Raw genomic sequence first — 27896 nt, 5'->3', positions numbered from 1 at the left:
TTGAGCCAAAGCCCTACCACTCTGCCACCTCTCACTCCGCTGCCCGCTCCGACGCTGCCTGCTGGATATGGCGGTCTTCTTTTTAAACCTTTCACACGCTATAGGCTGATGTCATGCGCCTGCGCAGTCTCGCCTCTCTTTTACCCCCTGTAGTAAAAAAACTCCCTTCACTCCGAAAAACATCAGCTGTTCACTCACAGACTTCTTGCTCCAAATCAAAAACTGGTAAAGATTCCTTGCCTTTTTAAACCTCTTGCGCACTACTGGCTGACGTCACACGCCTGCACAGTCTCGCCTCTGTTTTACCCCGAGTAGTAAAAAACTCCCTTTGCTCCGAAAAATCAGCTGTTCACTCGCAGCCTTCTTCTTCCGATTGTATGCAGAAAAAGGCCCATGATATCACAGGCTTGATTGCCAGGTTTAAAAGTTGCTTGAAGCTAGAAAGCATACTATAATCATTTTACAAGTTCTACTGTTCCAGACAATAGCAAAAAAAAAAAATCAGAAATATAATGCAGTTAATTATTGAGCAACACTCCAGGTTTCCACATGGAAGCTGTAACATAGCCAAATTGCATGCAGAAAACTTCTAAAGAAACGAGTGGAAATGCCAAAATACAATTCTAAAAGCAAATATTCAAACGAAGTGACTGGCATTATTCTCAAACTAAAAATAAACAAATTTCTTAGAAGTTTGCAACATATGAGCTCTTGGCTTCCAATGTTTGCATCGTTAGCCAAAGCTTATATACAATCAAATTAATTTTCTTAATAACTCTAAAGAGTTGCCACAAAAATCTTTTTTTAAGGCACCAGTCTTAACTTTCTAGTGTGCAATAGGCCGTAACAGAGTAGCAGTGATCTGTATAATGTGATCTGCTATCATGACCAGCTGTCCAAACTTCACAATACTTCACGATTAGACAAATGTTAAATCTGTTCAATCAAAATACAATAAGCTTGATTAATACAAACTGAGACACTCACAAGGACTTCCTAGGAATAGCACAATAAACATTTTTTAGATGAAGCTTCAATGATCAGTAAATTTATCAACATACTCTGTTAAAACAGATTAAAATAAAAGTTGCTTCTAAAAATACTCCATATTATTAAAACTTATTTTGCTGAGTAATTTTGAACTGATATTTCAGTGCTGCTTCAAGAAATACCATTATCAAAAGTTATCTTTTTCCAGGATTCTCGTACTCAACTTCTCTTGATACATGCATGCCCTCTCCACCATTGAGTACATCTACACAAAATGTAATCGCAGGAAAGCAGCATCCATCATCAGAGACCCCCAGCACCCAGGACATGCTCTCTTCTTGCTGCTACCATCAGGAAGGTGGAAGGAAGCCTCAGGACTCCCACCACCAGGTTCAAGAACAATTATTACCCCTCAACCATCAGGCTTTTCAACTGAAGGGGCTATCTTCACTCAACTTCATTTGCCCCATCATTGAAATGTGCCACAACCTGTGGACTTAATTTCAAAGACTCTTCACCTCATGTTCTTGATATTCATTGCTTGTTTATTTATTTGTTTGTTTATTTATTATTATTTCTTTCTTTTTGTATTTGCAGTTTCTGTCCTTTGCAGACTGGTTGAACACCCAAGCTGGTATGGTCTTTCATTGATTTGTTATGGTTATTATTCTATCATGGATTTATTGAGTACACCCTCAAGAAAAGGGTTGAACATGGTGACATATACTTCAAATAAATTTACTTTGAGCTATTGTGAAAATCTCTCAGTTTTCCTGCTCATTTTCAACATCTACGTGTATCTGGCTTTCAAAGACTGAGATTCTCAAATGTGCTGCATTCCTTAAGTTCAATTTCACAGTTATGGAATAGTGTACAGAACAGGACAGTTCATTTTTTAGATCTGGTGAAAAAGGGCATTACTCTGGTGTGGTTGAAGGAGGAACTGATGTGTGGAAATACGAACACCAGTGAATGGACTGAGGACAGTGAAGGAGAGAGATAAAAAGGGAACAAAATGATCTTGGGAGGCTGTGAAGATGTTGGAAGTGATTTAAAAGATGGCAATAGGTGGGATGAAGGAATGTTAGTACTTGAATAGCAGGAACTAGTAATCACTGTTCATTGTGAGAAGTGATAGAGTATTAACGTCAAATACAATCGCTTCTCACTTAGACTTAACTGTATGATTTAACAATAACCAATTTACCAAATGCACAGTTCCCAAAATCAATTATTTTCTGAAATAACACATGGAGTTAGAATTAATCATAATTAAAAAGTTGTCATTTTCTTTCCAGTTTATACATAACCTGATCGATTTCATCACAATGTTGAACTTCAGTCATGGGCATAGTTGTTCTTATAGATTTCATGTCATTTCAATTCAAAATATAAACGATATTCTTACATTAAAGTGAGATTACGTTTTACATTCTATGCCCATTTGCCCTTTGATACATCTTTATCGTTAACATACAAAATGTGGCCTTACACAACTGAATATTCTAAGATAATTAAGCAGCCCAGATCTCCTTGCTCACCAGAACTTTCAAGATCTTTTCACCAAGTGTCTATGTCCATCCATACAGCCACAAACAGCAGGTCCTCTTTATAAACTAAAATACCTGAAACAGATAATACCTTCCCTTAAATTCCATTGAGTGATCCACTACAGAACATAGAAATCTACAGCATATTACAGGCCCTTCAGCCCACAATGTTGTGTCGACCATGAATTATTTACTGAGAATTACCCTACTGCATAGTCCTCTATTTTTCTAAGTTCCATGTACCTATCTAAGAGGCTCTTAAAGGACCCTATTGTACCCGCCTCCAGCAGTGCATTCCCTACACCCACCACTCCGTGAAAAATTTACCTCTGACATCCCCCCACCCGTACCTACTTCCAAGTACCTTAAAATTATGCCCCCTCATATCAGCCATTTCAGCCCTGGAAAAAAGCCTCTGGCTAGCCACACAATCAATGGATCTCACCATCTTATACACTTCTATCAGGTCAACTCTCATCTTCCTTCGATCCAAGGAGAAAAGACCATGTTCACTCAACCTATTCTCATAAGGCATGCTCTCCAATCCAGGCAACATCCTTGTAAATCTCCTCTGCACTCTCTCTACAGTATCCACATCCTTTCTGTAGCGAAGTGAACAGAACTGAGCACAGTATTCCAAGTGGGATCTGACCAAGGTCTTACATTACATTAACATGTAATCTTACATTACAGGCAACATTACCTCACAGCTCTGGAACACAATCCCATGGTTGATGAAGGCCAACACACCATACGCTTTCTTTACAAGACTGTCCACCTGCGCAGCAGCTTTGAGTGTCCTATGGACATGGACCCCAAGATCTACGTTGCCAAGAATTAATATTATATTCTTCCAAATTTGACCTGTCAAACTAAAATATTTCAGAACCAGTTCAGAATTACGTTAAAATATTAACCAAATTACATTTTAAAAAATGGACTCTTCCATCAACTAACTTCATTCCTCTAACATTAACCATACTTCAAACAACAAGTAAACTGAAAATGATCACCACCCCAATTTCACATTTTCAGCACAAACTACGCAGGCATAAGACAGATCAAATTAAAAATTGTGCAGGGGAAAAAGAGAAAGGAATCTTGGCCTGAGGTTGAAAAGATCTCTTTCAATTCGCTGCCATTTTCACATTCCATGACAGTCAGACGGAATGAAATCAGCAGACAACAAGAAATAGAAGACTCATTAAAAAAAAACTATGATTTTGTCCCTACTGAAATAATTCCAGTTTCAGGCTTGGGAACCTTAGTGCAAACCTATCAATTTTCATTTTCTATTGCTTGCTTTTCCAGAGCAATGACAAGATACAAAACAAAACGTTAATCACTGTGATGCAAATGGAGTACTGAGAAACAGCAATTAAAGTGTGATGAAACATTGCAAGCACTCAACAAACTGAAAGAAAACTGTGAAACAGCAAGGTGGCAAAAAACAGAAGAATCGAGTCCTGACAGCAGTAAATAACTCCAATGGATAGCAGTGACATGGACAAATTAGACAAAATATGACTAAACTTCAACAAGGAACAAAACCAGAAGGAAAGCAGTGAGGAAACAGACATTGCAAAGAATACACAGTTAACCTCTGCAGTTTTGTGACGTTACTCGTCATTTTTGTCAGATCTTTAAGCGTTCTCGTCCCACTTCAGGTTTAAGTGGACTTAAACTGGTACTTCATCCCATGGGAATGTTTCAAAAGGATACGTCCTTGCTCAATGAAAGTAATTGCTGTTCTCAGGTTTTGAGCCATACGCAGCTTTACCATTATTGTGGGGAGACGTCTCCTGCAGAAAAGAGCACAATTTTGTTTTTATTTAACACAGAATCAAATGCTTATTGCACCTTGAAGCAAATATCACCCTTTTTCAACAATCAGTGACCAAGCACAAGAATTCAGCCCTCTATTTGTACAGCTGTGAAGTGCCAAAAGAAAATCTAGCACAAGCTGGTTTCCTCAAATACCTTGGCACTGAAAGTACACAATTCTTACCGGTAGCCATACCAACCAAAATAGATCAGTAATTGAGAATCTCATTCGAAATGAGTACTGAAGTACACCAATCAGCACTGCAGTTTCTAAAGAGACCAGAGACTTAACCACATCAGATTTAAACAGGTTGTGATTTACAACTACCACAATCAAAAGACACTTAAAGCTTTAATATATGCCAGGCAGTCTTTCCCAGTTGTGTTGAAAAGCTAATATCTGCAAACACTCATCCAAGTTATTTAGAGATGACATCGTCAAGCTAATGACTTATATTGGATACCAAGAATATTTATTGAATACATTACTGCCTTTATTCAGTATTCAATAAGCAACAACATCTGAGTCCTTTTCCAAAAATCCAGATTAATTTAATATACAAAGAAAATGCCCTTAAATTGCTTTTTGGTGAGATGGCAATGTACTTGGATGCAGCAGCCACTCTTGTGCAACCAAGGGTAAAAACATTCACCCTTTATGTCTTTTTCATGATCACAAGGCACGGCTGGTTGTCAGGAACATCAAGTACGGCTGGTCCATCCCACCAGTGAGTTGCTGGATAGCGATGGAGATGGACTTCATTTATTTATTGAGATACAGCACGGATTAGGCCCTTCAAACCCTGATTTAACCTTAGCCTAATCACAGGACAATTTAAATTATCAATTAACCTACTAACCGCTACATCTTTGGACTGTGGGAGAAAACCAGGGCACCAGGAGGAAACCCACACAGTCACAGGAAGAACATACAAATTTCTTACAGGCAGCAACAGGAATTGAACCCAGGTCACCTGTACTGTAAAGCGTTGTGCTAACCACTACACTACTGTGCCACCCCAGTTGTTGCGTATCGTGTCGCAGCCTGCTTCAGCCACCCAAGGAAGGTGGTGTCAGAGGCGAAGCACAATCCAACAGATGATTGTCTTTTGGTGCCCTGTAGGACAATGGTAGTATCGAATACTGCAAATCTCATTTACTGTTTTATTTTGGCAAGACCAATGGCAGGGGAACTGCACGGCCTCTGATGTGGGGAGTGGACAAGGCCCTCGCGCCTCAGGATTGCCTGTTGCAGCCCCTGGGATAAAAGGCTCCAGAGCTGGCTGTGTGGCACGAGAATTCATACTGGGTTGGGGGCCTGGCCCTTCCCATTAGTGCTGCTCTACAGTGTACAGTGGTGGAAGACGAACTGGATTGCGTTCGTCTGCGGCTGCAGTTGCTCAGTATGAGGAACGCTGTTGGCTTGTTCTTGTGGAAACATGGCTCAAGGACAATATCTGTGCACCATCAATCTACAGGCCATGATACCCTGGGACTTGAGCTTCTTTCTTGCTATCATAATTATATATGCTCCGTGTGACAGCCGGTACTGTGTTTAGCACCTTGGTACCAAAGGAATGCTGTTTTGCTTGGCTGTATTCAGAGGCATGGTTGAGTGACAATTAAACTTGAACTTCCATTAAGAAATACAAAGTTCCTCAGGGAGAAATCAGGTATTATAGCTTCAACATAGCTGGGTAAATATCAACTAGGCCTCTGGTCAACTTGTGAGAAATGTTTCACATCTGATTGCAATTCGAGACATGAACCAAAGTTCCTGCCTTTGTTCAGAAATGTGGTCCACGAAGACAGAAAATGCCATCTATCACAGCAGCACTTGATTCAGAATACATGGAAAAAGTATGAGATACCTGTATTCGGGAGAATGTTGCTTCAATTTTGCAGTATATTATCCACATGCCAAAGTAAACTTATATTGCATACACCTTGAAAATTCTGAAAATACAGTTCTTATGGTTATTTACTGCAAAATTCCTTCATCTGCATACACTGTCTGCAGCACTCAGCTTCCTATATTTTATTCTTTGCATCCATGATTTCAACCATCTTCTTCCTCCATCCCAACTCATCATGGGTGTTATTTATATCAATTGGTCTGGTGAATATGCAACCCTATTGCTGGATTGCACAAAATCTCAAAACCCTCACAGGTTGGTCATAAGAACAACTTCCAATCTGAAGTGGAGTGGCACGGTAGCATAGTGGTTGCACAGCGCTTTACAGAGCAGGCGATTCACACCACTGCCAATAAGGAGCTTGTGCATGCTACCAGTGTCTGCCTGGGTTTCTTCCGAGTGCTCCAGTTTCCTCCCACATTGCAAAGACCTACCGCTTGATCAGTTAATTGGTCTTTGTAAATTGTCCTGTGATTAGGCTAGGGTTAAATCAGAGGAACTGCTGGGCAGTGCAGCTCCAAGGACATACTCCATGCTGCATCTCAAATTTTAAAAAAGATTAAACAATATCACCAAATGATTTGCTTTATAAAGCACTAATACATTTATATATTAAATTATCTGTGGGCACATGGCCAAGTGGTTAAGGCATTGGACTAGCAACCTGAAGGTCGTGAGTTCGAGCCTCAGCCGAGGCAACGTATGTTGTGTCCTTGAGCAAGGCACTTAATCACACATTGCTCTGCGACGACACTGGTGCCAAGCTGTATGGGTCCGAAAGCCCTTCCCTTGGACAACACTGGTGTCGTGGAGAGGGGAGACTTGCAGCATGGGCAACTGCTGGTCTTACATACGACCTTGCCCAGGCCTGTGCCCTGGAGATCTGCGACTTTCCAGGCGCAGATCCATGGTCTCGCAAGACTAACGGATGCCATTAAATTATCTGTTACTTTTTGAAGTCTTTCCTAAAGTTTATTTAAACTAAAACATTACAGCCTCATCAAAAAGTGATTTGATTGGACAGTGAAACGCTGACAACGCAGGGCAAGAACCTGCTGTGTACCTCATAACCAGAATTCAGTACCAAGGCACTGTACCTTGTGTAATTTTCCTTCAGTGCTGTCGTATTGTTTTACATTCTCTTCAATCTTAGCAAATGGGTGAACAAATGATTACAAAAAGTGTACATATTTAAAAGAAGGCTGCATACAATTTCAAGTATCAACTTACTGACTAGAGCTTTTGCTCTCTCCACCTGATGATTAGAAAAAGCATGAAGTAGAATCGGGACAAGAGTAGGTAAAGTAGGGAAAGTGAGCAAGGAGACAGAGCACACACATTGAGGGAGAAGGAGCCACAGATGAGGAAGAATAAGAGGAGGAGGAAGAAAGGAAGCACCAGAGACGTACATGGCCAAGTTAAACCTGGTTAAGAGGAAGCTCGGAATCAGGAGATCTCAAATGGAGAGAATACAAGCATACAATCAATGCTACAAATTAAGAAATTTATCATGGTGATTTGTTTAAAAATTAAAAACAAACTTGGAAAATTCAGAATGAAAACTGAATAAAAAGTTTGTTTTTCCTAGTTTACCAATCATTATCTTCCAACCACATTTCCCTTGGAGAACTATAGCATATTATCAAAGAAAATGTTTTACACAGTATAGAGCTATTTGGTTCATCATGAATATGGTGGTCAAAATAATCTTTAAATCTGTTTCTGTGAGCAATATTAACAGCGCTAAGCGCTACAAGACACTGATGACATTTAAATTAGTGAAGGACAAAGTGGCAGAATGGTAAATAAACAAGACCGATGAGAGAAACCAGAAGCAGTGATAAACCACAGCAAGAGCAGGAAACAGAATACAAAGCATCAACAGTAGTGACAGCTCAACATCAATCAGGCTGCATCACTATTCACATCTACAGGAATCAGACTTCTGGAATCAGACTTCTGCTGTCTGATTTACTTAGGCTACTGACAGGAAAAAAAAAGACGCAATCTAATCAGAAACAATTGCTAAATTGCCACATGCACTTTCATCAAATACTAATATAGCAGCCAAAAATCCAACAAGGCACTTCCAGTGAATAGTCCACAGCTTTTGCTAAGTCAGTTTAAACTGAAAGCTACTACCAAAAGAAGAGCACCGATTATTTTTCAAATCAAATGAAAATAACCAAACTGATACTATTGTCATTCAATAGAACAGGCCACTATACTATTAAATAGCGCTACAAAATTATAAATTATCTGCAGCAGCCCTGCTCCCAATTTTGCCAAGTGGCAATTTTTAATTGACCCTCTATCGTGATAACCTCTCCCCAATGTTTCTGGACCAAGTTATTTCAGGAATGTGTTTATGGCAGCATGCTTCAGTTGTGCAATACGTAATAAATAACGTTGTTATGTGATCCCTAAGTGAAGACAGACAACACCAGGACATTATATAAAACAACTGAACTGACAGCAGGGTTAGAAGGAAAAAAAGAGACTTTGTGATTTCTTTCCATTCAACGATTAACATGTATGATTTGTCCAATATTACTGGAAGCAAGGTATTCTGAAACATTTCTACTCCACCCTGGAGTCTGTCATTTCTTAATTCATACCTGCAGAATGATGATGCTGAGACTTTCTCACAGAGGTGTAGACCCTGCTTTGTGGGGATCAAGCCTAATGAATATCTGAGGGGAGAAAAAAAAAACAAAGTTCAGTTAAAATAGTTCGAAAAAAATATGAAGAAGTTCCCACAACCTTTCGACATATAACAGTTTTCATCACTTGAATGTATCATTACCACTCGACATTATTGACGCAAAACAATCACATTACATATTATTGTTCAGTGTGAACACATTGTCCTGCCCTCAAAATAAGCAGGGATGTTTATTCCAGTTTGCATTTGTTTATCAACTAAAATTATCAACAATAGCACTGGTACCAGGACTAGAAAAAGAACGAATGCTCACACAGATCTCACTTCGTAGAATGTGCATCATTAGGGCTTCTTTCAAAATGCAAATCTCCAAAGGTGTCACACTGTGTGATGTGAAAAGACTGTGGGTGGTGCGGTGACCTTTAACTCTGGCATGCAGGTCTCACATTCCAGCCAAGACCTCAAGAATTCAAGTTTCTCCAAGAAATACAAGCATGATATACCAAGGGCACAAAACCACTCCCAAATATTTCCAAATTTTATGCAAAAGAGGAACTGGTAAAATGGCTCAACTAAATGCAATCTGCTGAAGAAGAATCAGGGATTTGGGGTACAAGGGGGACAGTAGATGGTTTAGTTTATCATGAGGACATTCTTTACAAATGGGGCATTTACTTTTGGTTAGAATATGGTGGTGGACCTACTCAAACCACTGCAGTCAGCACGGATTAATGTCCTTTTGGATGCTACAATGAAAGAATGAGGTCTGAGATTCTGCTCAAGTTGATATTGTAGTCCTGGAATATCTGGCTGTTGTGTTGTCCATTGTAAGTGTTGAGGGATTTCACTGTCGTCATCCTGCTTGCAGTGTACACTCCACCAGAGCAAACTTCAGGCTGGCACTGGAGGAGCTGAGTACCATGACCAGCATTCATGAGGCAGTGCATCCTGATGTCTTCCAAATCATCGCAGGGGTCTTCAACCAAACTAGCTTGAAGCCTCTCACAAGCTACCACCAACATGCTTCCTGGGGCCAACACACTCGATCACTGTTACACTACCATCAGGAATGTTTTACCAGGCCATTCCATACCCACACTTTGACAAGTCTACTCACTTGACTGTACTTCTATTCCCCGCACAGAGGCAGAGATCGAGAACCACAGCACCAGTGATAAGGACCACAACCGTCAAGGGAGGCAGAGGAGCACAGGCAGGGCTATATTGAATTGTTGGACTGGACCATATTCGGGATTCGTCTTCTGATCTGAATATGCCAAAGCCATCACCAACTTCGTCAGGATCTGGATGGATGAGTGCGTGCCTTTGAAAAGATACAGAGTACTCAAACCAGCTTATATGAACCAGGAGGTGTGCAGTCGGCTGAGGGCAAGGCCTGTGGTTTGCACACCATTACTTCCTACAAGGCAAAACCTGACAGCCTAATTGGTAGTGATGCTTCACTCCCTGATCCACACTTTTATGCACACTTTGAAAGAGGGAATAACATTACACCTGTGCCAAACCCCACTGCTTCCGGTGACCCTGTGATCGGTATCAGAGAACCTCAGAACTTCCTTCAAATGGGTGAACCCTCGCAAGGTATCAGCACCTGGCAGTGACTGAGAGTCTGTGCTGCCCAACTGGCCGGAGTTCATCAACATAGCACTTCTGCTGTCTGAAGCTCCACCTGTTTCAAATTATACCACTGCCTCAGAGAGGCAGAGTAAGCCGCCTCAAAAACTCTTGCCCTGTAGCACTCACTCCACAGTGAGGAAGTTGGTCATGGATAGAATTAACTCCTGCCTCAGTGAGGAAGAAAATTAAATTTTGAATTAAATTTTGTTGTCAAGCTTAACTAGCTAAATATTGCTCAAGACTTGGGTCATGAGGGCAACAGGATAAGATGCAGACACTGCCTTGATCATGCGAACTAATAGCAAGAAATAGATCATACCACTGATAAGGTATTGCCAACCTTCGTCTGAGATCACCCAGCTGATAGACGAACTGACTGTAGACGTGAAATTCTAATTTTGTGTATCGTGTGGCAACCATTAGTAGACTTGATGAAGTCAATTGGTAGACTTCTTGAAATCGCTGACCAAGTATGTTTAGCTGTTGGCTATTGCCCAAAATTTACTGTATAAATTTAAGATGTAACCTGACATTGGCAGAGTTGGAAGACAACGGTTCCCTGTGAGCACGTATTAAAAGGTTAACTTTATATCGAGGTCTGTGTCTTTATTTCTGTTCCATAGAAACATAGAAACATAGAAAATAGGTGCAGGAGTAGGCCATTCGGCCCTTCGAGCCTGCACCGCCATTTATTATGATCATGGCTGATCATCCAACTCAGAACCCCGCCCCAGCCTTCCCTCCATACTCCCTGATCCCCGTAGCCACAAGGGCCATATCTAACTCCCTCTTAAATATAGCCAATGTACTGGCCTCAACTGCTTCCTGTGGCAGAGAATTCCACAGATTCACCACTCTCTGAGTGAAGAAGTTTTTCCTAATCTCGGTCCTAAAAGGCTTCCCCTTTATCCTCAAACTGTTCCCCTTGTTCTGGACTTCCCCAACATCGGGAACAATCTTCCTGCATCTAGCCTGTCCAATCCCTTTAGGATTTTATACATTTCAAACGTTCCCTAACAGAGCAAAGTCTCTCACAGTAAATTGGCAACAAAATTCTTTTGCAGTAAAGTAGGATAAATCAGAGTAAATTCTTCGACTGAGCAAGGACCTGGATCTTACTCTTCTACCACAAATAGTCAAAGTTCCAAATTCTAAGTAAAATTATTATTAAAGTACATACGTCACCATGTACAACCCTGGGATTCATTTCTTGTGGGCATTCACAGTCATTACAAAAGAAACAATAGAATTAAAAACCACACACAAGATGGACAAACAACCAAAGTACAAAAGACAAACTGCAAATTTTAAGAAATATGAATAATGATAAAGAATTGAGCAATAAATATCAAGAACCTGGGATAAAGAGTCGGTGAAAATGAATCCAAAAGTTGTGAGAACAGTTCAGTGAGAAACGTTGTCCCCTCTGGTCAAGGGCCTGATGGTTGAGGGGAAAATAACTGATCTTGAATGTGGTAGTGTGGGTCCTGAGGTTCCTGCACTTCCTTCCTGATGGCAGCAGTGAGAAGAGAGCACGGTTTAGATGCAGTCTACAACAGATGCAATCTCACTGGCTCTCCACTCAGCTTTGGAGCACCTCAACAGCAAAACAAACATCAGGCTGCTGTTTATTTTTATTTTATTTAGAGGTACAGAGTGGTTACAAGCCCTTCTGGCTCAACAGGCCTGCACAGCTCAATTAGACTCAGATGACCAATCAACCGATGAACCCATACATCTTTGAAATGTGGAAGGAAACCACAGAACCTGGATATAATCAATTACAGCTCGGTATTCACCATCACCTCCTCACTACTAAACAACAAGATTCAAAACCTGGTCCCTTTTTTTTTTACTCCCTTTGCAGTTGGATCCTCAACGTCTGTCAGTAATAACATGTCCTTGCTGACAATCAAGACAGGCACATCTCAATGATGTGTGCTCAGTCCACTGCTCCAATCTCTACACTCATGACTATGTGACTAGGTACAACTCAAATGCCATCTACAAGTTCACCAATGGCCCAACTGTTGGTGGCAGAGTCTCAGATTGCGACGAGATTGCACACGGAATGCAGAATAAAGAACTACAGTTATATAGAAAGTGCAGGGCAGGTACACAGTAATGTACAAGGCCATAAATAAGACCAGCTTTATTTGTCAAATATACATCAAAACTGTGAAATGCGTTATTTTGTGTCAAAACAAATCAGCAAGGATTGTGCTAGTGTCATCACATTTCTGGCACTAATATAGCATGCCTACAACTCACTAGCCCTAAGCATACGTCCTTGGAATGAGCGAGGATCCCAGAGGAAACCCATGCGGTAATGGGAGAATGCATAAACTTCATAAAGACAGCAGCAGGTATCGAACCCTGATCTTAGAGCTGACACTGTTAAGCATCGTGTTAGCCACTATGGTACCGTGCTGCCTCAGTTGAGGTAGATTGTGAGGTCAAAAGTCAATTTTAGCATATAACTCAGTCATCTTTTATACTGCTGTTATAAGCTTCCCTTGAACCTAGCGCACACTCTTTTGCATCTTCTGCCCAATAGAGATGAAGAGAGAACATCCAATATGGGAGGTGTCTTTGACTTTGCTGTCTGCTGTTACCCAGGCAGTGAGAAGTGTTGACAGAGTCCATGGAGGGGAGGCTGGTTTCCACAATGTGATAAGCTGTGTCTCACTCTTTGTGTCTCAAGATGAGAAGTTGTCATACCAAGCTGTGATGCATCCTGACAGGATACCTTCTCAGGAAATCAGTAAAAACCGGTGAGGGTCAAATTTCTGTCGCCTCCTGTCCTGAGGAAACAGAAGTGCTGGGGAACTTTCTACACAGTTGGACCAGGACAGGCGATTGGTGATGTTCACTCCTCGGAACTTGAAACTCTCAAGTTGCGCAGCCTCAAGCACAACTGATGTGAATGGGCATGTATGCACTGCCTCCCTCCTTTGTGTTTACCGACACTGAGGCAACAGTTGCCATGACATCATGTCACACAGCGCACTGTGACATCGTAGTCACTTGCTATGAGGTCCTCATGATTATCCTGTTTCAAAGCTGTTAATCATGTTCATTATATGCAGGCTTCACATCTGCCTGGGGGGTGGGACGTGGACTGCTGCCAGGATAGATATTCCATGGTAGGTAAACAGGAAAACAGCTGGATCGTCACTTCCAAGTGCTATGAGGAGTTGATTTGGAAGCAGACCCCTCCGACTTCTGCACTACCTGATGGCACGCTACAGTCCATCCGGTGAACTGAGAAGCCCTCAGGCTGGAAAGTACTGTCAGGTGAAGCAGGTTCAAGGCAAGTGCAATAGAGCAGACACCACTCCCTCGGTTCACTTTCACAGCTCGATCTCACTTCCAGCGAGCAAATGGGATTATGTCATCATTACGGTGGACCTGCCCTGGACCCAGCAAACAAATGCAATTTAGAAAAAAAGCACAGCACCACTTTTACTTCCTTTGAAATCTGCAAAGGTTCAACATGACATCTGAATATAGATATGTGGTGGAGACTATATTGTCTAGCTGCATCAGAGCCTGATATGGAAACACCAATGCCCTTGAACAGAAAATCTGATGAAAGGTAGCAGATCTGAGCAAGTCCATCACTGCCAAAGCCCTCCCCACCACTGGGCACATCTACACAGAGTGTTGTTGCAGAAAAACAGCACTTCGTCAAGGATACCCCACTAACCATCGTCTCTTCTTGCTGCTGCCTTCAGGAAGGTACAGGAACCTCAGGACTTGCACCACCAGGTTCAGCAACGCTTATTACCCCCGTCCTCTGGAGGGTGTGGCTTAATCCTTTCGAAAGCTGCTTCCATCATGCTGATTGGTTTATTTAAAGTTTGTGATGCTCGTTTCCGATTGGTAGGGTAAAGGATGCAATGGAGCCCACTTCCAGTTCTGGGCACCTTGGCTTTTTCTTTCCAGTCACCCACAGGGCCCGACCTCACGAATGGTCCTGAAGGACCATTGGAAAAGTACGTTGTAAACACAGACAGGCCCCCCGCAGTTTCTTTAGTTAAATATCTTTTCGTAGCATGCTTACTTCTTCGATTTTATAAATCGGGGAGGTTGAGCAGAGTATCCGTTCATTTAAAGGGTAACTGAATGTACGGTGTAGTGCTTTTGGGTACTTAGATGAACACTCATCTAGCTGGACACCCAACTTAGTGTTTCACTGTTCGTTTCTTAAAAAAATACCAAACATATCCATTTTAAAATCTGCGTGTCCTGTTTCATTCACTGGATCCTTGAACATGCTCTTCCATTTTACAACCCCTCAACTATCAGGCTCTTGAACCAGATGGGATAACTTCATTCAACTTTCACTTGCACCATCGCTGAAATATTCCCACGACCTATGGACTCACTTTCAAGGACTCTTCATCTCATGTTCTCGATATTTACTGTATTCATTTATTATTATTATTTCTTCTGTCTTTTTGTATTTGCGCAGATTGTTGTCTTTTGCACACTGGTTGTTACCCCGATGGTGTGGTCTTTCATTGATTCTATTATGCCCACAAGAAAATGAATCTCAGTGTCGATTACATACTTTGACAGTAAATTTACTTTGAACTTTAACACTGATGGGTACAAGGGTCAGCACAGACGTGGGAGGCAAAAGGGCCCATTTCCGGGACATATGCTATAATGTCCACCATTCCATTACCTTTCAAATTGCACGTAATGTGACTGATATAGTTCAATCCGTTCCACAATCCAAAACCCTCTTTAATCAATACCACCCTCTGTTTATGATGCAGCCACCTCTACCCTGGCAAAACAACTCAGCTCAGGTGATTGATCACTTTCCTCAATTCAAGGGACTGAATCTGAGTGTCTCAAACCAATTCAATTCTCCTTTTATGGATCCTCCTGTCTTCTGCCTAAACACTAGTCAACAAAATCATCTTGCTGTTCAGTTAGAATTCAATATGGAGTTCAATTATTGGACCATTACAACTTCTCCCTTTAACTCTGCCCTATACAGCTTCTCTGAAACCATACTTTGCTTTCACTACCCTCTTTACGCACCTCATCATTATTTTCTTATTTAATAAGTCCTGCCTAAGCACTCTGATACATACCTTGTTTGTTCTTTCCTCTCTCTGTTGTTTTTTGCACAATTTTTAAACTATTTGATATAGTACACTGTAATTGATTTATTATTTTCTTCTACAATCTGTATTATTGAACTGCTGCTGCTAAGTGAACAAATCTCACGACACATGCTGGTGATGATAAACCTGTGATAATAAGCCTTTGGAAATCGCTATTCCTCCACTCACTGCCAAATCCATAACCAACTTATAGCAACAAATGAAACATCAAAATTGACATATTTGAGATGGAAGGAAACTGGGAAATGGAATGAAATTCATAGAGGAAGCAAGGTCGCAAAACATAGAAAATAGGTGCAGGAGTAGGCCATTCAGCCCTTCGAGCCTGCACTGCCATTTATTATGATCATGGCTGATCATCCAACTCAGAACCCCGCCCCAGCCTTCCCTCCATACCCCCTGAGCCCCGTAGCCACAAGGGCCATATCTAACTCCCTCTTAAATATAGCCAATGAACTGGCCTCAACTGTTTCCTGTGGCAGAGAATTCCACAGATTCACCACTCTCTGTGTGAAGAAGTTTTTCCTAACCTCGGTCCTAAAAGGCTTCCCCTCTATCCTCAAACTGTGGCCCCTCGTTCTGGACTTCCCCAACATCCGGAACAATCTTCCTGCATCTAGCCTGTCCAATCCCTTTAGGATCTTATACGTTTCAATCAGATCCCCCCTCAATCTTCTAAATTCCAATGAGTACGAGCCCAGTTCATCCAGTCTTTCTTCATATGAAAGTCCTGCCATCCCAGGAATCAATCTGGTGAACCTTCTTTGTACTCCCTCTATGGCAAGGATGTCTTTCCTCAGATTAGGGGACCAAAACTGCACACAAAACTCCAGGTGTGGTCTCACCCAGGCCTTGTACAACTGCAGTAGTACCTCCCTGCTCCTGTACTCGAATCCTCTCGCTATAAATGCCAGCATACCATTCGCCTTTTTCACCGCCTGCTGTACCTGCATGCCCACTTTCAATGACTGGTGTATAATGACACCCAGGTCTCGTTGCACCTCCCCTTTTCCTAATCGGCCACCATTCAGATAATAACCTGTTTTCCTATTTTTGCCACCAAAGTGGATAACTTCACATTTATCCACATTAAATTGCATCTGCCATGAATTTGCCCACTCACCCAACCTATCCAAGTCACCCTGCATCCTCTTAGCATCCTCCTCACAGCTAACACTGCCGCCCAGCTTTGTGTCATCCGCAAACTTGGAGATGCTGCATTTAATTCCCTCATCCAAGTCATTAATATATATTAATATATATTGTAAACAACTGGGGTCCCAGCACTGAGCCTTGCGGTACCCACTAGTCACCGCTTGCCATTCTGAAAAGGTCCCGTTTATTCCCACTCTTTGCTTCCTGTCTGCTAACCAACTCTCCACCCACACCAATACCTTACCCCCAATACCGTGTGCTTTAAGTTTGCACACTAATCTCCTGTGTGGGACCTTGTCAAAAGTTACAATGAGATCACAAGACCAAACATTACTTCCACCAGAAAAGCAAAAGGCAATCTTTCAGGTATCTTCTTCTATCCATTCAATACTCATATTGCAGCAAGCAGAATACCAAACAAATGCACACTTAATTCCAGGTTTCTCTCCACACATCCTTCTGGGAGGTTAGTTCCATATATTTAACACTTACCGGATAATCTGACATCAAACTATTTCCTTATTTGAGGGGAGACTATAAAACAATAAGGAATGAAATTTGCGGTCATCCAAACTGAAGTAAAAGATCTGTCATGTATACAGCTGCAAATCATATCAATACAAGTGGAAGCATAACTATTTAGGGATCAGAGAATGTTGCCAAGACAGAACAACAATCTGAAAACATTGCTCAAGGAATTACAAGGGCATGTCAGTGAAAGAAAAACTGCTGGAGAGAGTACAGCCCAAACTGTTGAATCTTCGATTCCACAGATGCTCCCAAACTCAAGTGCTTATAGCTCATCTTATCTTGTTTTCCAGCAACAATGTTTATGCTTTTCTAGATCAAGACTTTGCCCTCACTCTATTGAGTGTTTCATCAGGCTTTGTACCGAATGTTGTTTTGATGCAGCCACAGTTCTGCGATAATAGGCTTTCCTGTGGAAATGCTGCCATCCAGTTCAACAGAGCAGTTGGCAAGCTACAATCCTTGGCTCAACTATAAAGCCAGTTCTGCCTGGCACATCGTCACAAGTGAGAGGATACTGACAGACTTCATGCACATACTGGATGACTGTTCCAAGCACCCTGTAACTCCTGCTTTTTGACAGAATCATGATATTGGGTCAATTGCTTTTCACGTGGAAGTCCATTAGTCCTTTTTTTTTAAAAAAGAAAGGTAGCAGACCTGTCTAGCTCCGTCACGATTTAACTTGCCTAGTACCTCTCCATTTCTCTTTCGAAACACGGTGCAGAATTTCTGTGGAAGAATATTTATGGAATTTTTATTAAAGAAATTATGATGCATTCTCCTTGGGGGAAGTGGAAACTGTCAATATTTGACAGAAACATTATGCGGGAATATGCAACTTTGAAGTAATATAAACTGCAAACTCAAAAATCCTTTGAAGATGCAGAATACTTCAGTTTAATTTAACTGCTTAGGTCAGTGAATCAAAATTTCAAGTTCAAACCTCACCCAGTCAATTGGAAAGACATTCACCTCCAAGTCCATTGCATTTGAGTCAAGTTTGTTCAGAACAAACAGCTCCCAGAGGACAATTAATAACTGACAATACTTCACCCTACCATACATGATCAAAGTTCCATACAACAGATCCCAAGAGATGTTCCTGATGTGGTGCAAAAGCCTGGCAAGAAATCTCGAGGAGGATGCAGCTAGCACTGACGCATTAGCAACCAACATTAAAAATATGAAGCAGCTGAGTTTAATATCTACCCAGACATCAATTTTATTTGAATTAGTAGGTACATTTCCTTTTTTTAGTTTAATAATTGAGGATAGAAACATAAGACCGGGACATTTTGTGTGAGAAGCGCTTCCAAGTGGGAAGAAAACTAATAAAAGATTTGCAATCTGCCAAATTATGTAGAATAATAATTATATAAAATTCTAAAATGTGCTGTACAAAGAAACATTAAATATCCAGATGGATTTACCAAATGAAGACCAAAAAAAGCAATAAAATTAAATTAAGAAAACATTGTGCTCTTAAGCGCACTGCAAAAAGATTTTTGTATTTACTAATGTATCAACTACTTTTTAAAATCTAATTTCTTACCTTTTAAATATGTGACAGACGCCAAAAATTACTAGTTCCTATTTGTTGTAAAAACCTCTATTTAACATAGATCATCCCAAGTCTTCCCTCCTCCCACAAAAAGATTATCTGAAAAAAAAACTTTATGCTACATTAACCAAATACAGAAGCTTGGCCAGACTTTTTTTTGAAAAAGGAAAGAGGGACAGAGAAGTTTTGTTTTGGAAAATTTCACAACTTTACACAATGGTGGAGTAATTGAGGATGCTTGGAATTAAGTGTTTCGATCGTGGTGAACGAAGTAAGGACAAAGTGAAGTCTGGCTTGTAGAAGTAGATGAAGATGATGTTGAAGAGGTTTTGGCATCCCATGACCAAGAATTGATAGATGAAGAGCAGATGCAATTGGAAGAAGAAAGGATAACAATCAAAATCGAACGCAGTAGCGAACGGACTGAAAGTGAAGTCGTCCAGGAACTGAACGTGAAGCAACCACATGAAATTTTCGCTGCAATGTTTGCAGAAAAGTACAACTTGAATTTTGAAAGGGTAGCAACACACATAAAAGTTGCTGGTGAACGCAGCAGGCCAGGCAGCATCTATAGGAAGAGGTGCAGTCGACGTTTCAGGCCGAGACCCTTCGTCAAGACTAACTGAAGGAAGAGTGAGTAAGGGATTTGAAAGTTGGAGGGGGAGGGGGAGATCCAAAATGATAGGAGAAGACAGGAGGGGGAGGGATGGAGCCAAGAGCTGGACAGGTGATTGGCAAAGGGGATATGAGAGGATCATGGGACAGGAGGTCCAGGAAGAAAGACAAGGTGGGGGGGGGGACCCAGAGGATGGGTAAGGGGTATATTCAGAGGGAGAAAAAGGAGATTGAGAGAAAGAATGTGTGTATAAAAATAAGTAACAGATGGAGTACGAGGGGGAGGTGGGGCATTAGCAGAAGTTAGAGAAGTCAATGTTCATGCCATCAGGTTGGAGGCTACCCAGACAGAATATAAGGTGATGTTCCTGCAACCTGAGTGTGGCTTCATCTTTACAGTAGAGGAGGCCGTGGATGGACATGTCAGAATGGGAATGGGATGTGGAATTAAAATGTGTGGCCACTGGGAGATCCTACTTTCTCTGGTGGACAGAGCGTAGGTGTTCAGCAAAGCGGTCTCCCAGTCTGTGTCAGGTCTCGCCAATATATAAAAGGCCACATCGGCAGCACCAGACGCAGTATATCACCCCAGCCGACTCACAGGTGAAGTGTTGCCTCACCTGGAAGGACTGTTTGGGGCCCTGAATGGTGGTAAGGGAGGAAGTGTAAGAGCATGTGTAGCACTTGTTCCGCTTACACGGATAAGTGCCAGGAGGGAGATCAGTGGGGAGGGATGGGGGGGACGAATGGACAAGGGAGTTGCGTAGGGAGAGATCCCTGCGGAATGCGGGGGGGGGGGGGGGGAGGGAAAGATGTGCTTAGTGGTGAGATCCCATTGGAGGTGGCAGAAGTTACGGGGAATAATATGTTGGACCCGGAGGCTGGTGGGGTGGTAGGTGAGGACCAGGGGAACCCTATTCCTAGTGGGGTGGCGGGAGGATGGAGTGAGAGCAGATGTACGTGAAATGGGGGAGATGCGTTTAAGAGCAGAGTTGATAGTGGAGGAAGGGAAGCCCCTTTCTTTAAAAAAGGAAGACATCTCCCTCATCCTAGAATGAAAAGCCTCATCCTGAGAGCAGATGCGGCGGAGACGGAGGAATTGCGAGAAGGGGATGGCATTTTTGCAAGAGACAGGGTGAGAAGAGGAATAGTCCAGTTAGCTGTGAGAGTCAGTAGGCTTATAGTAGACATCAGTGGATAAGCTGTCTCCAGAGACAGAGACAGAGACAGAAAGATCTAGAAAGGGGAGGGAGGTGTCGGAAATGGACCAGGTAAACTTGAGGGCAGAGTGAAAGTTGGAGGCAAAGTTAATAAAGTCAACGAGCTCTGCACGCCTGCAGGAAGCAGCGCCAATGCAGTCGTCAATGTAGTGAAGGAAAAGTGGGGGACAGATACCAGAATAGGCACGGAACATAGATTGTTCCACAAAGCCAACAAAAAGGCAGGCATAGCTAGGACCCATACAGGTGCCCATAGCTACACCTTTAGATTGGAGGAAGTGGGAGGAGCCAAAGGAGAAATTATTAAGAGTAAGGACTAATTCCGATAGACGGAGCAGAGTGGTGGTAGAGGGGAACTGATTAGGTCTAGAATCCAAAAAGAAGCGTAGAGCTTTGAGACCTTCCTGATGGGGGATGGAAGTATATAGTGTGACGAGAATACACATAAATTAAGATTAATTTAATGCTGTCCTGGGCTAGCATCAGTGGCATCAGCAGTTGGTCTGCCACCTGTCCTCAGGGGAAGGAGAGATAAGGAACAATGAAGCAGCATCTGGAGATGTGTAATGAAGGGACGGGAGAGAGAGCTGTCTGGAACGGCTCCCCCTTTGAACCCTGAACTGTTTGAAGTGATGGACAGGCGATACCCCAGCAGGGGGATAAAAAGGGACAGGTTCGCTAAGGCAGGACACACACACGACACCCGAGGTAACGAGACCCTGGAAGCGGTGCGCCTCTCACGAGTCGGTGGGAAGTACCGGACCTTAAACGCACAGGGTGGAAAGGTACGATCAGTGGGAACCCGGTGTGTGTCCACCCTCGCTTGGGTGCCGGGTTCACTGCAGAGGATCAACCGCATCTGGAGGAGGGGTCACAGTCGGTGACCTAAGGTGACATCACAAAGGACTCGCCCGAAAGCTGCTTGTGAGCAATTTCGCCGGTCTGTGAGTGGAAGCCGTTTCTGAATGATCAGTCGTTCTCGTTCTCTCTCTCTCTCCCTCCCCCCACATTGTCCATCGCCATGGCAACGATTACTGCGAACTGAACTATTAAATCGAACTGGACTTTTGTGTCACTTTGAAATTGGTCATTTACCCCTAGACAACGATAGAGCTTGATTGATGCTGTTATCTTAATTCTGTGCACGTGTGTTTATCATTGCTGAACTGTTGCATTTATTATCCTTTCGATTACCGTGTTGCTTGTTTCTGTAATAAAACTTTCTTAGTTCTAGTAATCCAGACTCCAACTGAGTGATCCATTTCTGGTTTGGCAACCCAGTTACGGGGTACGTAACATAAGTGGGGTTCTCGTCCGCGATTTTGAACGCTAAATTTGGGACGGAGTAAATTGATTGGGTTAAAATTCCCGAAAGAAAGAAAAGACAAACAGCAGAAATGGAGGCTGAGGAATTTATAAAGGCGCCGACCTTGGAGGCATTAGAGGATGCCAGGAAATCGGAATTGGTAGCTGTGGCCAAACGGTTGAATCTTGCTGAGGGGAAGTCGACAATGAGGAGAGAGGAGATACACAGAGCTATTGTAGAGGACGATGTATCTAAAGGTGTGTTTCCCCAAGGGTACGACAGTTGGAGCGAGAAGAGAAGGAGAGGGACAGACAGTTACAGCGAGAAGAGCAGGAAAGAGAGTTAGAAAGGCAAGAGAGAGACAGACAGTTGGAGAGAGAAGAGAAAGAGAGAGAGAGACAGTTGGAGAGAGAAGAGAAAGAGAGAGAGAGAGAGAGACAGTTGGAGAGAGAGGAGAAACAGAGGGAAAGGGAATTCGAATTGGAGAAGTTAAGCTTAAGGGCAGAGCAGGGGCTCGCGCCGACCCAAGGTGGAGGGTTCCGGACTACCCAGGAGGTTAGGCTGGTTCCTTCATTTGACGATACCGACGTGGATCAGTACTTCCTCTATTTCGAAAAAGTGGCTACAAGTCAGGACTGGCCGAGGGATAAGTGGGCTGTGTTACTTCAGAGTGTACTGAAAGGGAAAGCCCAACAAGCTTACTCCGCTTTGTCCGCGGAAGATGCCCGGAGGTATGAGGTGGTGAAAGAGGCCATCCTCAGGATTTATGAGTTGGTCCCGGAGGCATACCGGCAGAGGTTCCGGAATGCGAGGAAGCAGTGGGACCGCACGTATTTAGAGTTTGCCCGTGAGATGCAGACATATTGTGAGCGTTGATGCGCCTCGAAGGGGGTAGAGGGGGATTATGACAGACTGCCACAGCTGATCCTGATTGAGCAGTTTAAAGGTTGTGTCCCTGAGGGTATGAGACCCTACCTTGATGAGAAAGAGGCAGCCACGTTAGCCGCAACTGCTAAGTTAGCGGATGAGTACGCGTTGACGCATAAAATGAAGTTTGCCCCGAGTAAAGGCTACCAGAAGGGTAGTCAGGACGGCGGGGAAAGTCCGCCGGAAAAGTCAGAAAGTAAGCCGGGGACTAGTGAGAAGGATAAGGTAGACCGGGAGCAGTCTGGTAGGAAGTCTCCTGGGATTGTCTGTTATAATTGCGGGAAAGTCGGACACTTTGCGTCCAGGTGCTTTGCCCCAAAGAAGGAGACGGGAAAAGGAAAAACGGCGATTTTGACTGGCTGTATCGAGCTGGTAAATGAACCGCTAGGGAAGGACAGATCTGCCAAAGTTCAGGAAGGGCGCGAGAGGTTTATCTCGGCCGGATTGGTGTCAGTGAAGGAGGGGTTAAACCCAGTTCCAGTGCGGATCTGGAGAGACACGGGAGCGTGTCAGTCACTGATACTGAAGAGTGTATTAGAGTTTAGCTCAGAGACCCAGACCGGGGAGGTCAAGGTCAAAGGTGTTGGGGAAGGGACAGAGTCAGTCCCTTTGCACCAGATACACTTACAAAGCAACCTGGTCTCTGGACTAGTCACGATCGGGGTGAGGTCCGAATTACCAATGAAAGGCGTGGAAGTCTTGCTCGGTAATGACATCGCCGGGGGAATCGTGTTCCCAGTCATGAGATTGACAGGTCAGCCTGCCAGCAGTGAGGCCCCGCCCACAGACTCACAGGTTCATCATGGCGCTGCGGTAGTGAATTTAGCTGCGGTGGTAAATTTAGCTGAAACGTTTCTGCCACTCTTGTACGAGACGGGGGTAGAAAATGAAAAGAAGGAGTGTAGTGAGACAAGAGGCAGTGAGGGAGCTGGGACAGACGTACCAGTAGCCAGGAAAGAATTTGTGCAGACGCAGGAGCGAGGCGAGGGGCTGATGGTTTTGGTAGAGACAGCTCTCTCTGACACAGCCTTAACAAGGGAACTAGTAGGCTATTGTGCGGAGGAGGAAGTGCTAAGGAGAAAAGGGAAATCAAGTACAGTACCCGCAGATGAGGAGTGGGGGGTGGTGCAAAAGAGTTATGGGGATGAGGTTTTTAACATGGCCCACGAGGTACCCCCCGGTGGACATTTTGCGGTGCTGGAGGAAACAGTTGGTGGAATCATCAAAGAGGTTTACCGGCTGCCCAGGGGGAAGAATGTTGTTGATCATGACCGACGCGAACTGAGACGGTCACCGGCTTTTGATATGCTAACAAACCTAGTCGGCATTAGCGTGGAAATCAATGAAGCTAGGGGCCCCCTGATAAGAGAAAAAAACCATTTTGAAAAGATTAGTATGGGATCGATCAGATGCGAGAAGGCTATTGTTTTGGCCAGGTCTACTGATAAGGTCTCTCCCTTAATCCCCGAACAAAGCGGCTCTTTAGAAGTAATTAAACGACTCGCACCCGTGTGTTTGATTGTCCCGAGGCGATGCAAAGAACTGGGACTTTGGGTGATGTCTGTTACAATAGGTCAGCCTAGCAAACAACATCCATATATAATGAGTAATTCAGTGACTAAAGGGCCGATAAACACAGAGGTGTGTATTGGCAATTTAATACGGCTGTCTGAAGCCAGCTTGATAGTGAACCTTGAAAAAAATGAATTCAAGGGTCACTTACCTGGGAATTGTGGTGACACAGGGGCAGCTGGCAGCGATGCAAGCTACAGTGCAGGCTATCGCTGACCTCCCAACCCCGACAGACAAGAGGGCCCTCAGAAGGCTCTTGGAGATGGTGGGGTACTGTAGGAAGTTTTGCAACAACTCTGCGGTCACTACCCCTCCCCCTCCTACTACGCCCTTGCAAGAGAAAACTAAGTCGGAATGGGACGACCCTTGTTATTGTGGTCCAAGACGGAACCAAATGAGAGGTTACATTGATCGCAATTCATCAGTGTTTTTGGCCACTATGAAGTTTGCTGAGTTGGAGCCTGGTCTAAGGGATTATTAATAACACATATAAAAGGAACAGAAAATGTGATGACTGTCTGTCAAGGTGTTGACAACTTCAAACTCGCTGTGTTAGCCAAATAGCTGATAAAGATGTATATTTGTGTGTGTGTATCAACTAATGTATTCATGTTTGTAATTTTTACCTCCCAGTAAAAATCCTTAAAGGGGGGAAGTGTGACGAGAATACACATAAATTAAAATGTTTGCTGTCCTGGGCTAGCACCAGTGGCATCAGCAGTTGGTCTGCCACCTGTCCTCAGGGGAAGGAGAGATAAGGAACAATGAAGCAGCATCTGGAGATGTGTAATAAAGGGACGGGAGAGAGAGCTGTCTGCAGCGGCTCCCCCTTTGAACCCTGAACTGTTTGAAGTGATGGACAGGCGATACCCCAGCAGGGGGATAAAAAGGGACAGGTTCGCTAAGGCGAGACACACGACACCCGAGGTAACAAGACCCTGGAAGCGGTGCGCCTCTCACGAGTCGGTGGGAAGTACCGGACCTTAAACGCACAGGGTGGAAAGGTACGATCAGTGGGAACCCGGTGTGTGTCCACCCTCGCTTGGGTGCCGGGTTCACTGCAGAGGATCAACCGCATCTGGAGGAGGGGTCACAGTCGGTGACCTCAGGTGACATCACAAAGGACCCACCCGAAAGCTGCTTGTGAGCAATATCGCCGGTCTGTGAGTGGAAGCCGTTTCTGAATGATCAGTCGTTCTCGTTCTCTCTCTCCCCCCCCCCACGTTGTCCATCGCCATGGCAACGATTACTGCGAACTGAACTATTAAATCAAACTGGACTTTTGTGTCACTTTGAAATTGGTCATTTACCCCTAGACAACGATCGAGCTTGATTGATGCTGTTATCTTAATTCTGTGCACATGTATGTTTATCATTGCTGAACTGTTGCATTTATTATCCTTTCGATTACCGTGTTGCTTGTTTCTTTAATAAAACTTTCTTAGTTCTAGTAATCCAGACTCCAACTGAGTGATCCATTTCTGCTGGTTTGGCAACCCAGTTACGGGGTACGTAACAATAGGGACTGGACATCCATGGTGAAAATAAAGCGGTGGGGGCCAGGGAACTTAAAATCATCGAAAAGCTTAAGAGCGTGAGAAGTGTCACGAACATAGGTAGGAAGGGATTGAACAAGGGGGGATAAAACAGTGTCGAGGTATGCAGAAACAAGTTCGGTGGGGCAGGAGCAAGCTGAGACAATAGGTCAACCAGGACAGGCAGGTTTTTGGATCTTGGGTAGGAGGTAGAAACGAGAAGTGCGAGGTGTGGGAACTATAAGGTTGGTAGCAGTGGATGCGAGGTCCCCTGAGCGGATAAAGTCGGTGATGGTGTGGGAGACAATGGCCTGGTGCTCCTTAGTGGGGTCACGATCGAGGGGTAAATAAGAGGAGGTATCCGCGAGTTGTCGCTGTGCCTCGGCAAGGTAGAGGTCAGTATGCCAGACTACAACAGCACCCCCCTTATCGGCGGGTTTAATAATAAGGTTAGGATTTGTGCAGAGGGAGTGGAGAGCAGAGCGTTCCAAAGGAGTGAGGTTGGAATGGGGACAAGGTGCGGTGAAGTCGAGGCAGTTGATGTCCCGTCGGCAGTTAGCGATAAAGAGATCCAGAGCAGGCAGAAGACCAGAGTGGGGTGTCCATGAAGAAGAGGAGGGTTGAAGACGGGAGAAGGGATCATCGGTGGGGGTGGAAGAGTCCTTGCCGAAGAATTAGGCTCGGAGACGGAGAAAGAAAAGTTCCACATCATGGCGAACACGGAACTCGCTGAGGTGTGGGCAAAGGGGGACAAAGGTGAGGCCCTTACTGAGGACAGAGCACTCTGCCTCCGACAGTTGAAGGTCGGAGGGGATGGTAAAGACCCGGCACGGATGACAGCTGGGATCAGAGGGGGGAGGGGGAGGCTGGGGTGTCAGTGGAGAGGGGAGGATTGGGGTGAGAGGAAGATGGAGCCTCTGAGGGCCCAGGAGCTGATGGTGGGATCTGAGGGAGACGGAGTTGCAGAGTATTGGTGGGGGAAGGGGAGATGGGAGTCACAATAGCAGCACATAAAGACCCGGCCTGGAGTTCAAGGGTGGAGTTGCAGTTGGTGTGTAAGGGGGTTTCGACTTTTATGTTACTGCGGAGGCTAATTAAAATGGCGTTTTTGTTATGTTAATCTGGGGAATGCGGATTTGTTGTGTTAAACACTGAGAAAGTTTGTGCTAGCAGCTTACTGTGGTTTAGAGGGTGATAAGAGGGTGCTATTAACCAATTGGGATAGTTGTTATGGTTTTGGTGTATTTGAAGATACTGTTTGCGAGGGGGTTTGGGGGCAGAAGGCGGGAGAGCGAGACAGAGGATGGACCAGGTGCTGTGAGTCCGCTAACGGGGTCGGACCCCGAGCGGGACGTTCGGCGAGGAGACGGAGACGGACTCGTGTGGAGCGTCTGGTCGACCACCGTTGTTGGTCCCAGGCGGCCGGTCGAGGTGGTCTGAGGGGGTCGCAGGGTGAAGAAGAAGGTCCTTGAGCTCCAACGGTTTTTGTGCATGAAGAGATTGAACTTTGATAAGTGTTGGCGCCTTTTTTTCCCCATTACTTTCCTCTCTGTATCAAATGCATATTAATGTCATAGAATTAGTAATATCTATAAACTGTAAATCATTTAATTGCATCTGGTGTATTGTCTGTTATTTGGGCGGGGTGGGGTACCTCACACAGCATCCACACAAACGAATTACCCAGTTTGGCGGGGCCGAGGCTGTTTCCCTAGACGACAGCGAGCCGAGCGACCCTGAGGGTGGC

The 27896-nt window shown here is 43.9% G+C and overlaps 2 protein-coding genes across 2 annotated transcripts in view; one reads left to right on the top strand and one right to left on the bottom strand.

Annotated features, from left to right (window-relative positions):
* The window catches only part of imp3 (IMP U3 small nucleolar ribonucleoprotein 3), a 214913-nt gene that overhangs the window by 121917 nt on the left and 65100 nt on the right, over positions 1 to 27896 (bottom strand). The window contains exons 3-4 of the mRNA XM_072274342.1: positions 8899 to 8973; positions 4263 to 4342 (exon numbers count right to left, since the gene is read on the bottom strand). Coding sequence (XP_072130443.1) covers positions 4263 to 4342; positions 8899 to 8973 — 155 coding nt within the window. The remainder of the gene's footprint in view (positions 1 to 4262; positions 4343 to 8898; positions 8974 to 27896) is intronic.
* LOC140206394 (uncharacterized) lies at positions 19500 to 26026 on the top strand. Its single transcript, XM_072274759.1, has 2 exons — positions 19500 to 19607; positions 21290 to 26026. Exon 2 carries the CDS (start codon positions 23079 to 23081, stop codon positions 24828 to 24830), a length of 1752 nt encoding a protein of 583 aa, XP_072130860.1. The 5' UTR covers positions 19500 to 19607; positions 21290 to 23078; the 3' UTR covers positions 24831 to 26026.

This window comes from Mobula birostris, chromosome 12 (assembly GCF_030028105.1).
Source record: "Mobula birostris isolate sMobBir1 chromosome 12, sMobBir1.hap1, whole genome shotgun sequence".
Classification (NCBI taxonomy): Eukaryota; Metazoa; Chordata; class Chondrichthyes; order Myliobatiformes; family Myliobatidae; genus Mobula; species Mobula birostris.
This window is presented reverse-complemented; position numbering and strand designations above follow the sequence as displayed.

Bases quoted from the DNA above. Each gene is read 5' to 3' on its own strand.
- LOC140206394 (XM_072274759.1), top strand. From the start codon at position 23,079: ATGAGACCCTACCTTGATGAGAAAGAGGCAGCCACGTTAGCCGCAACT.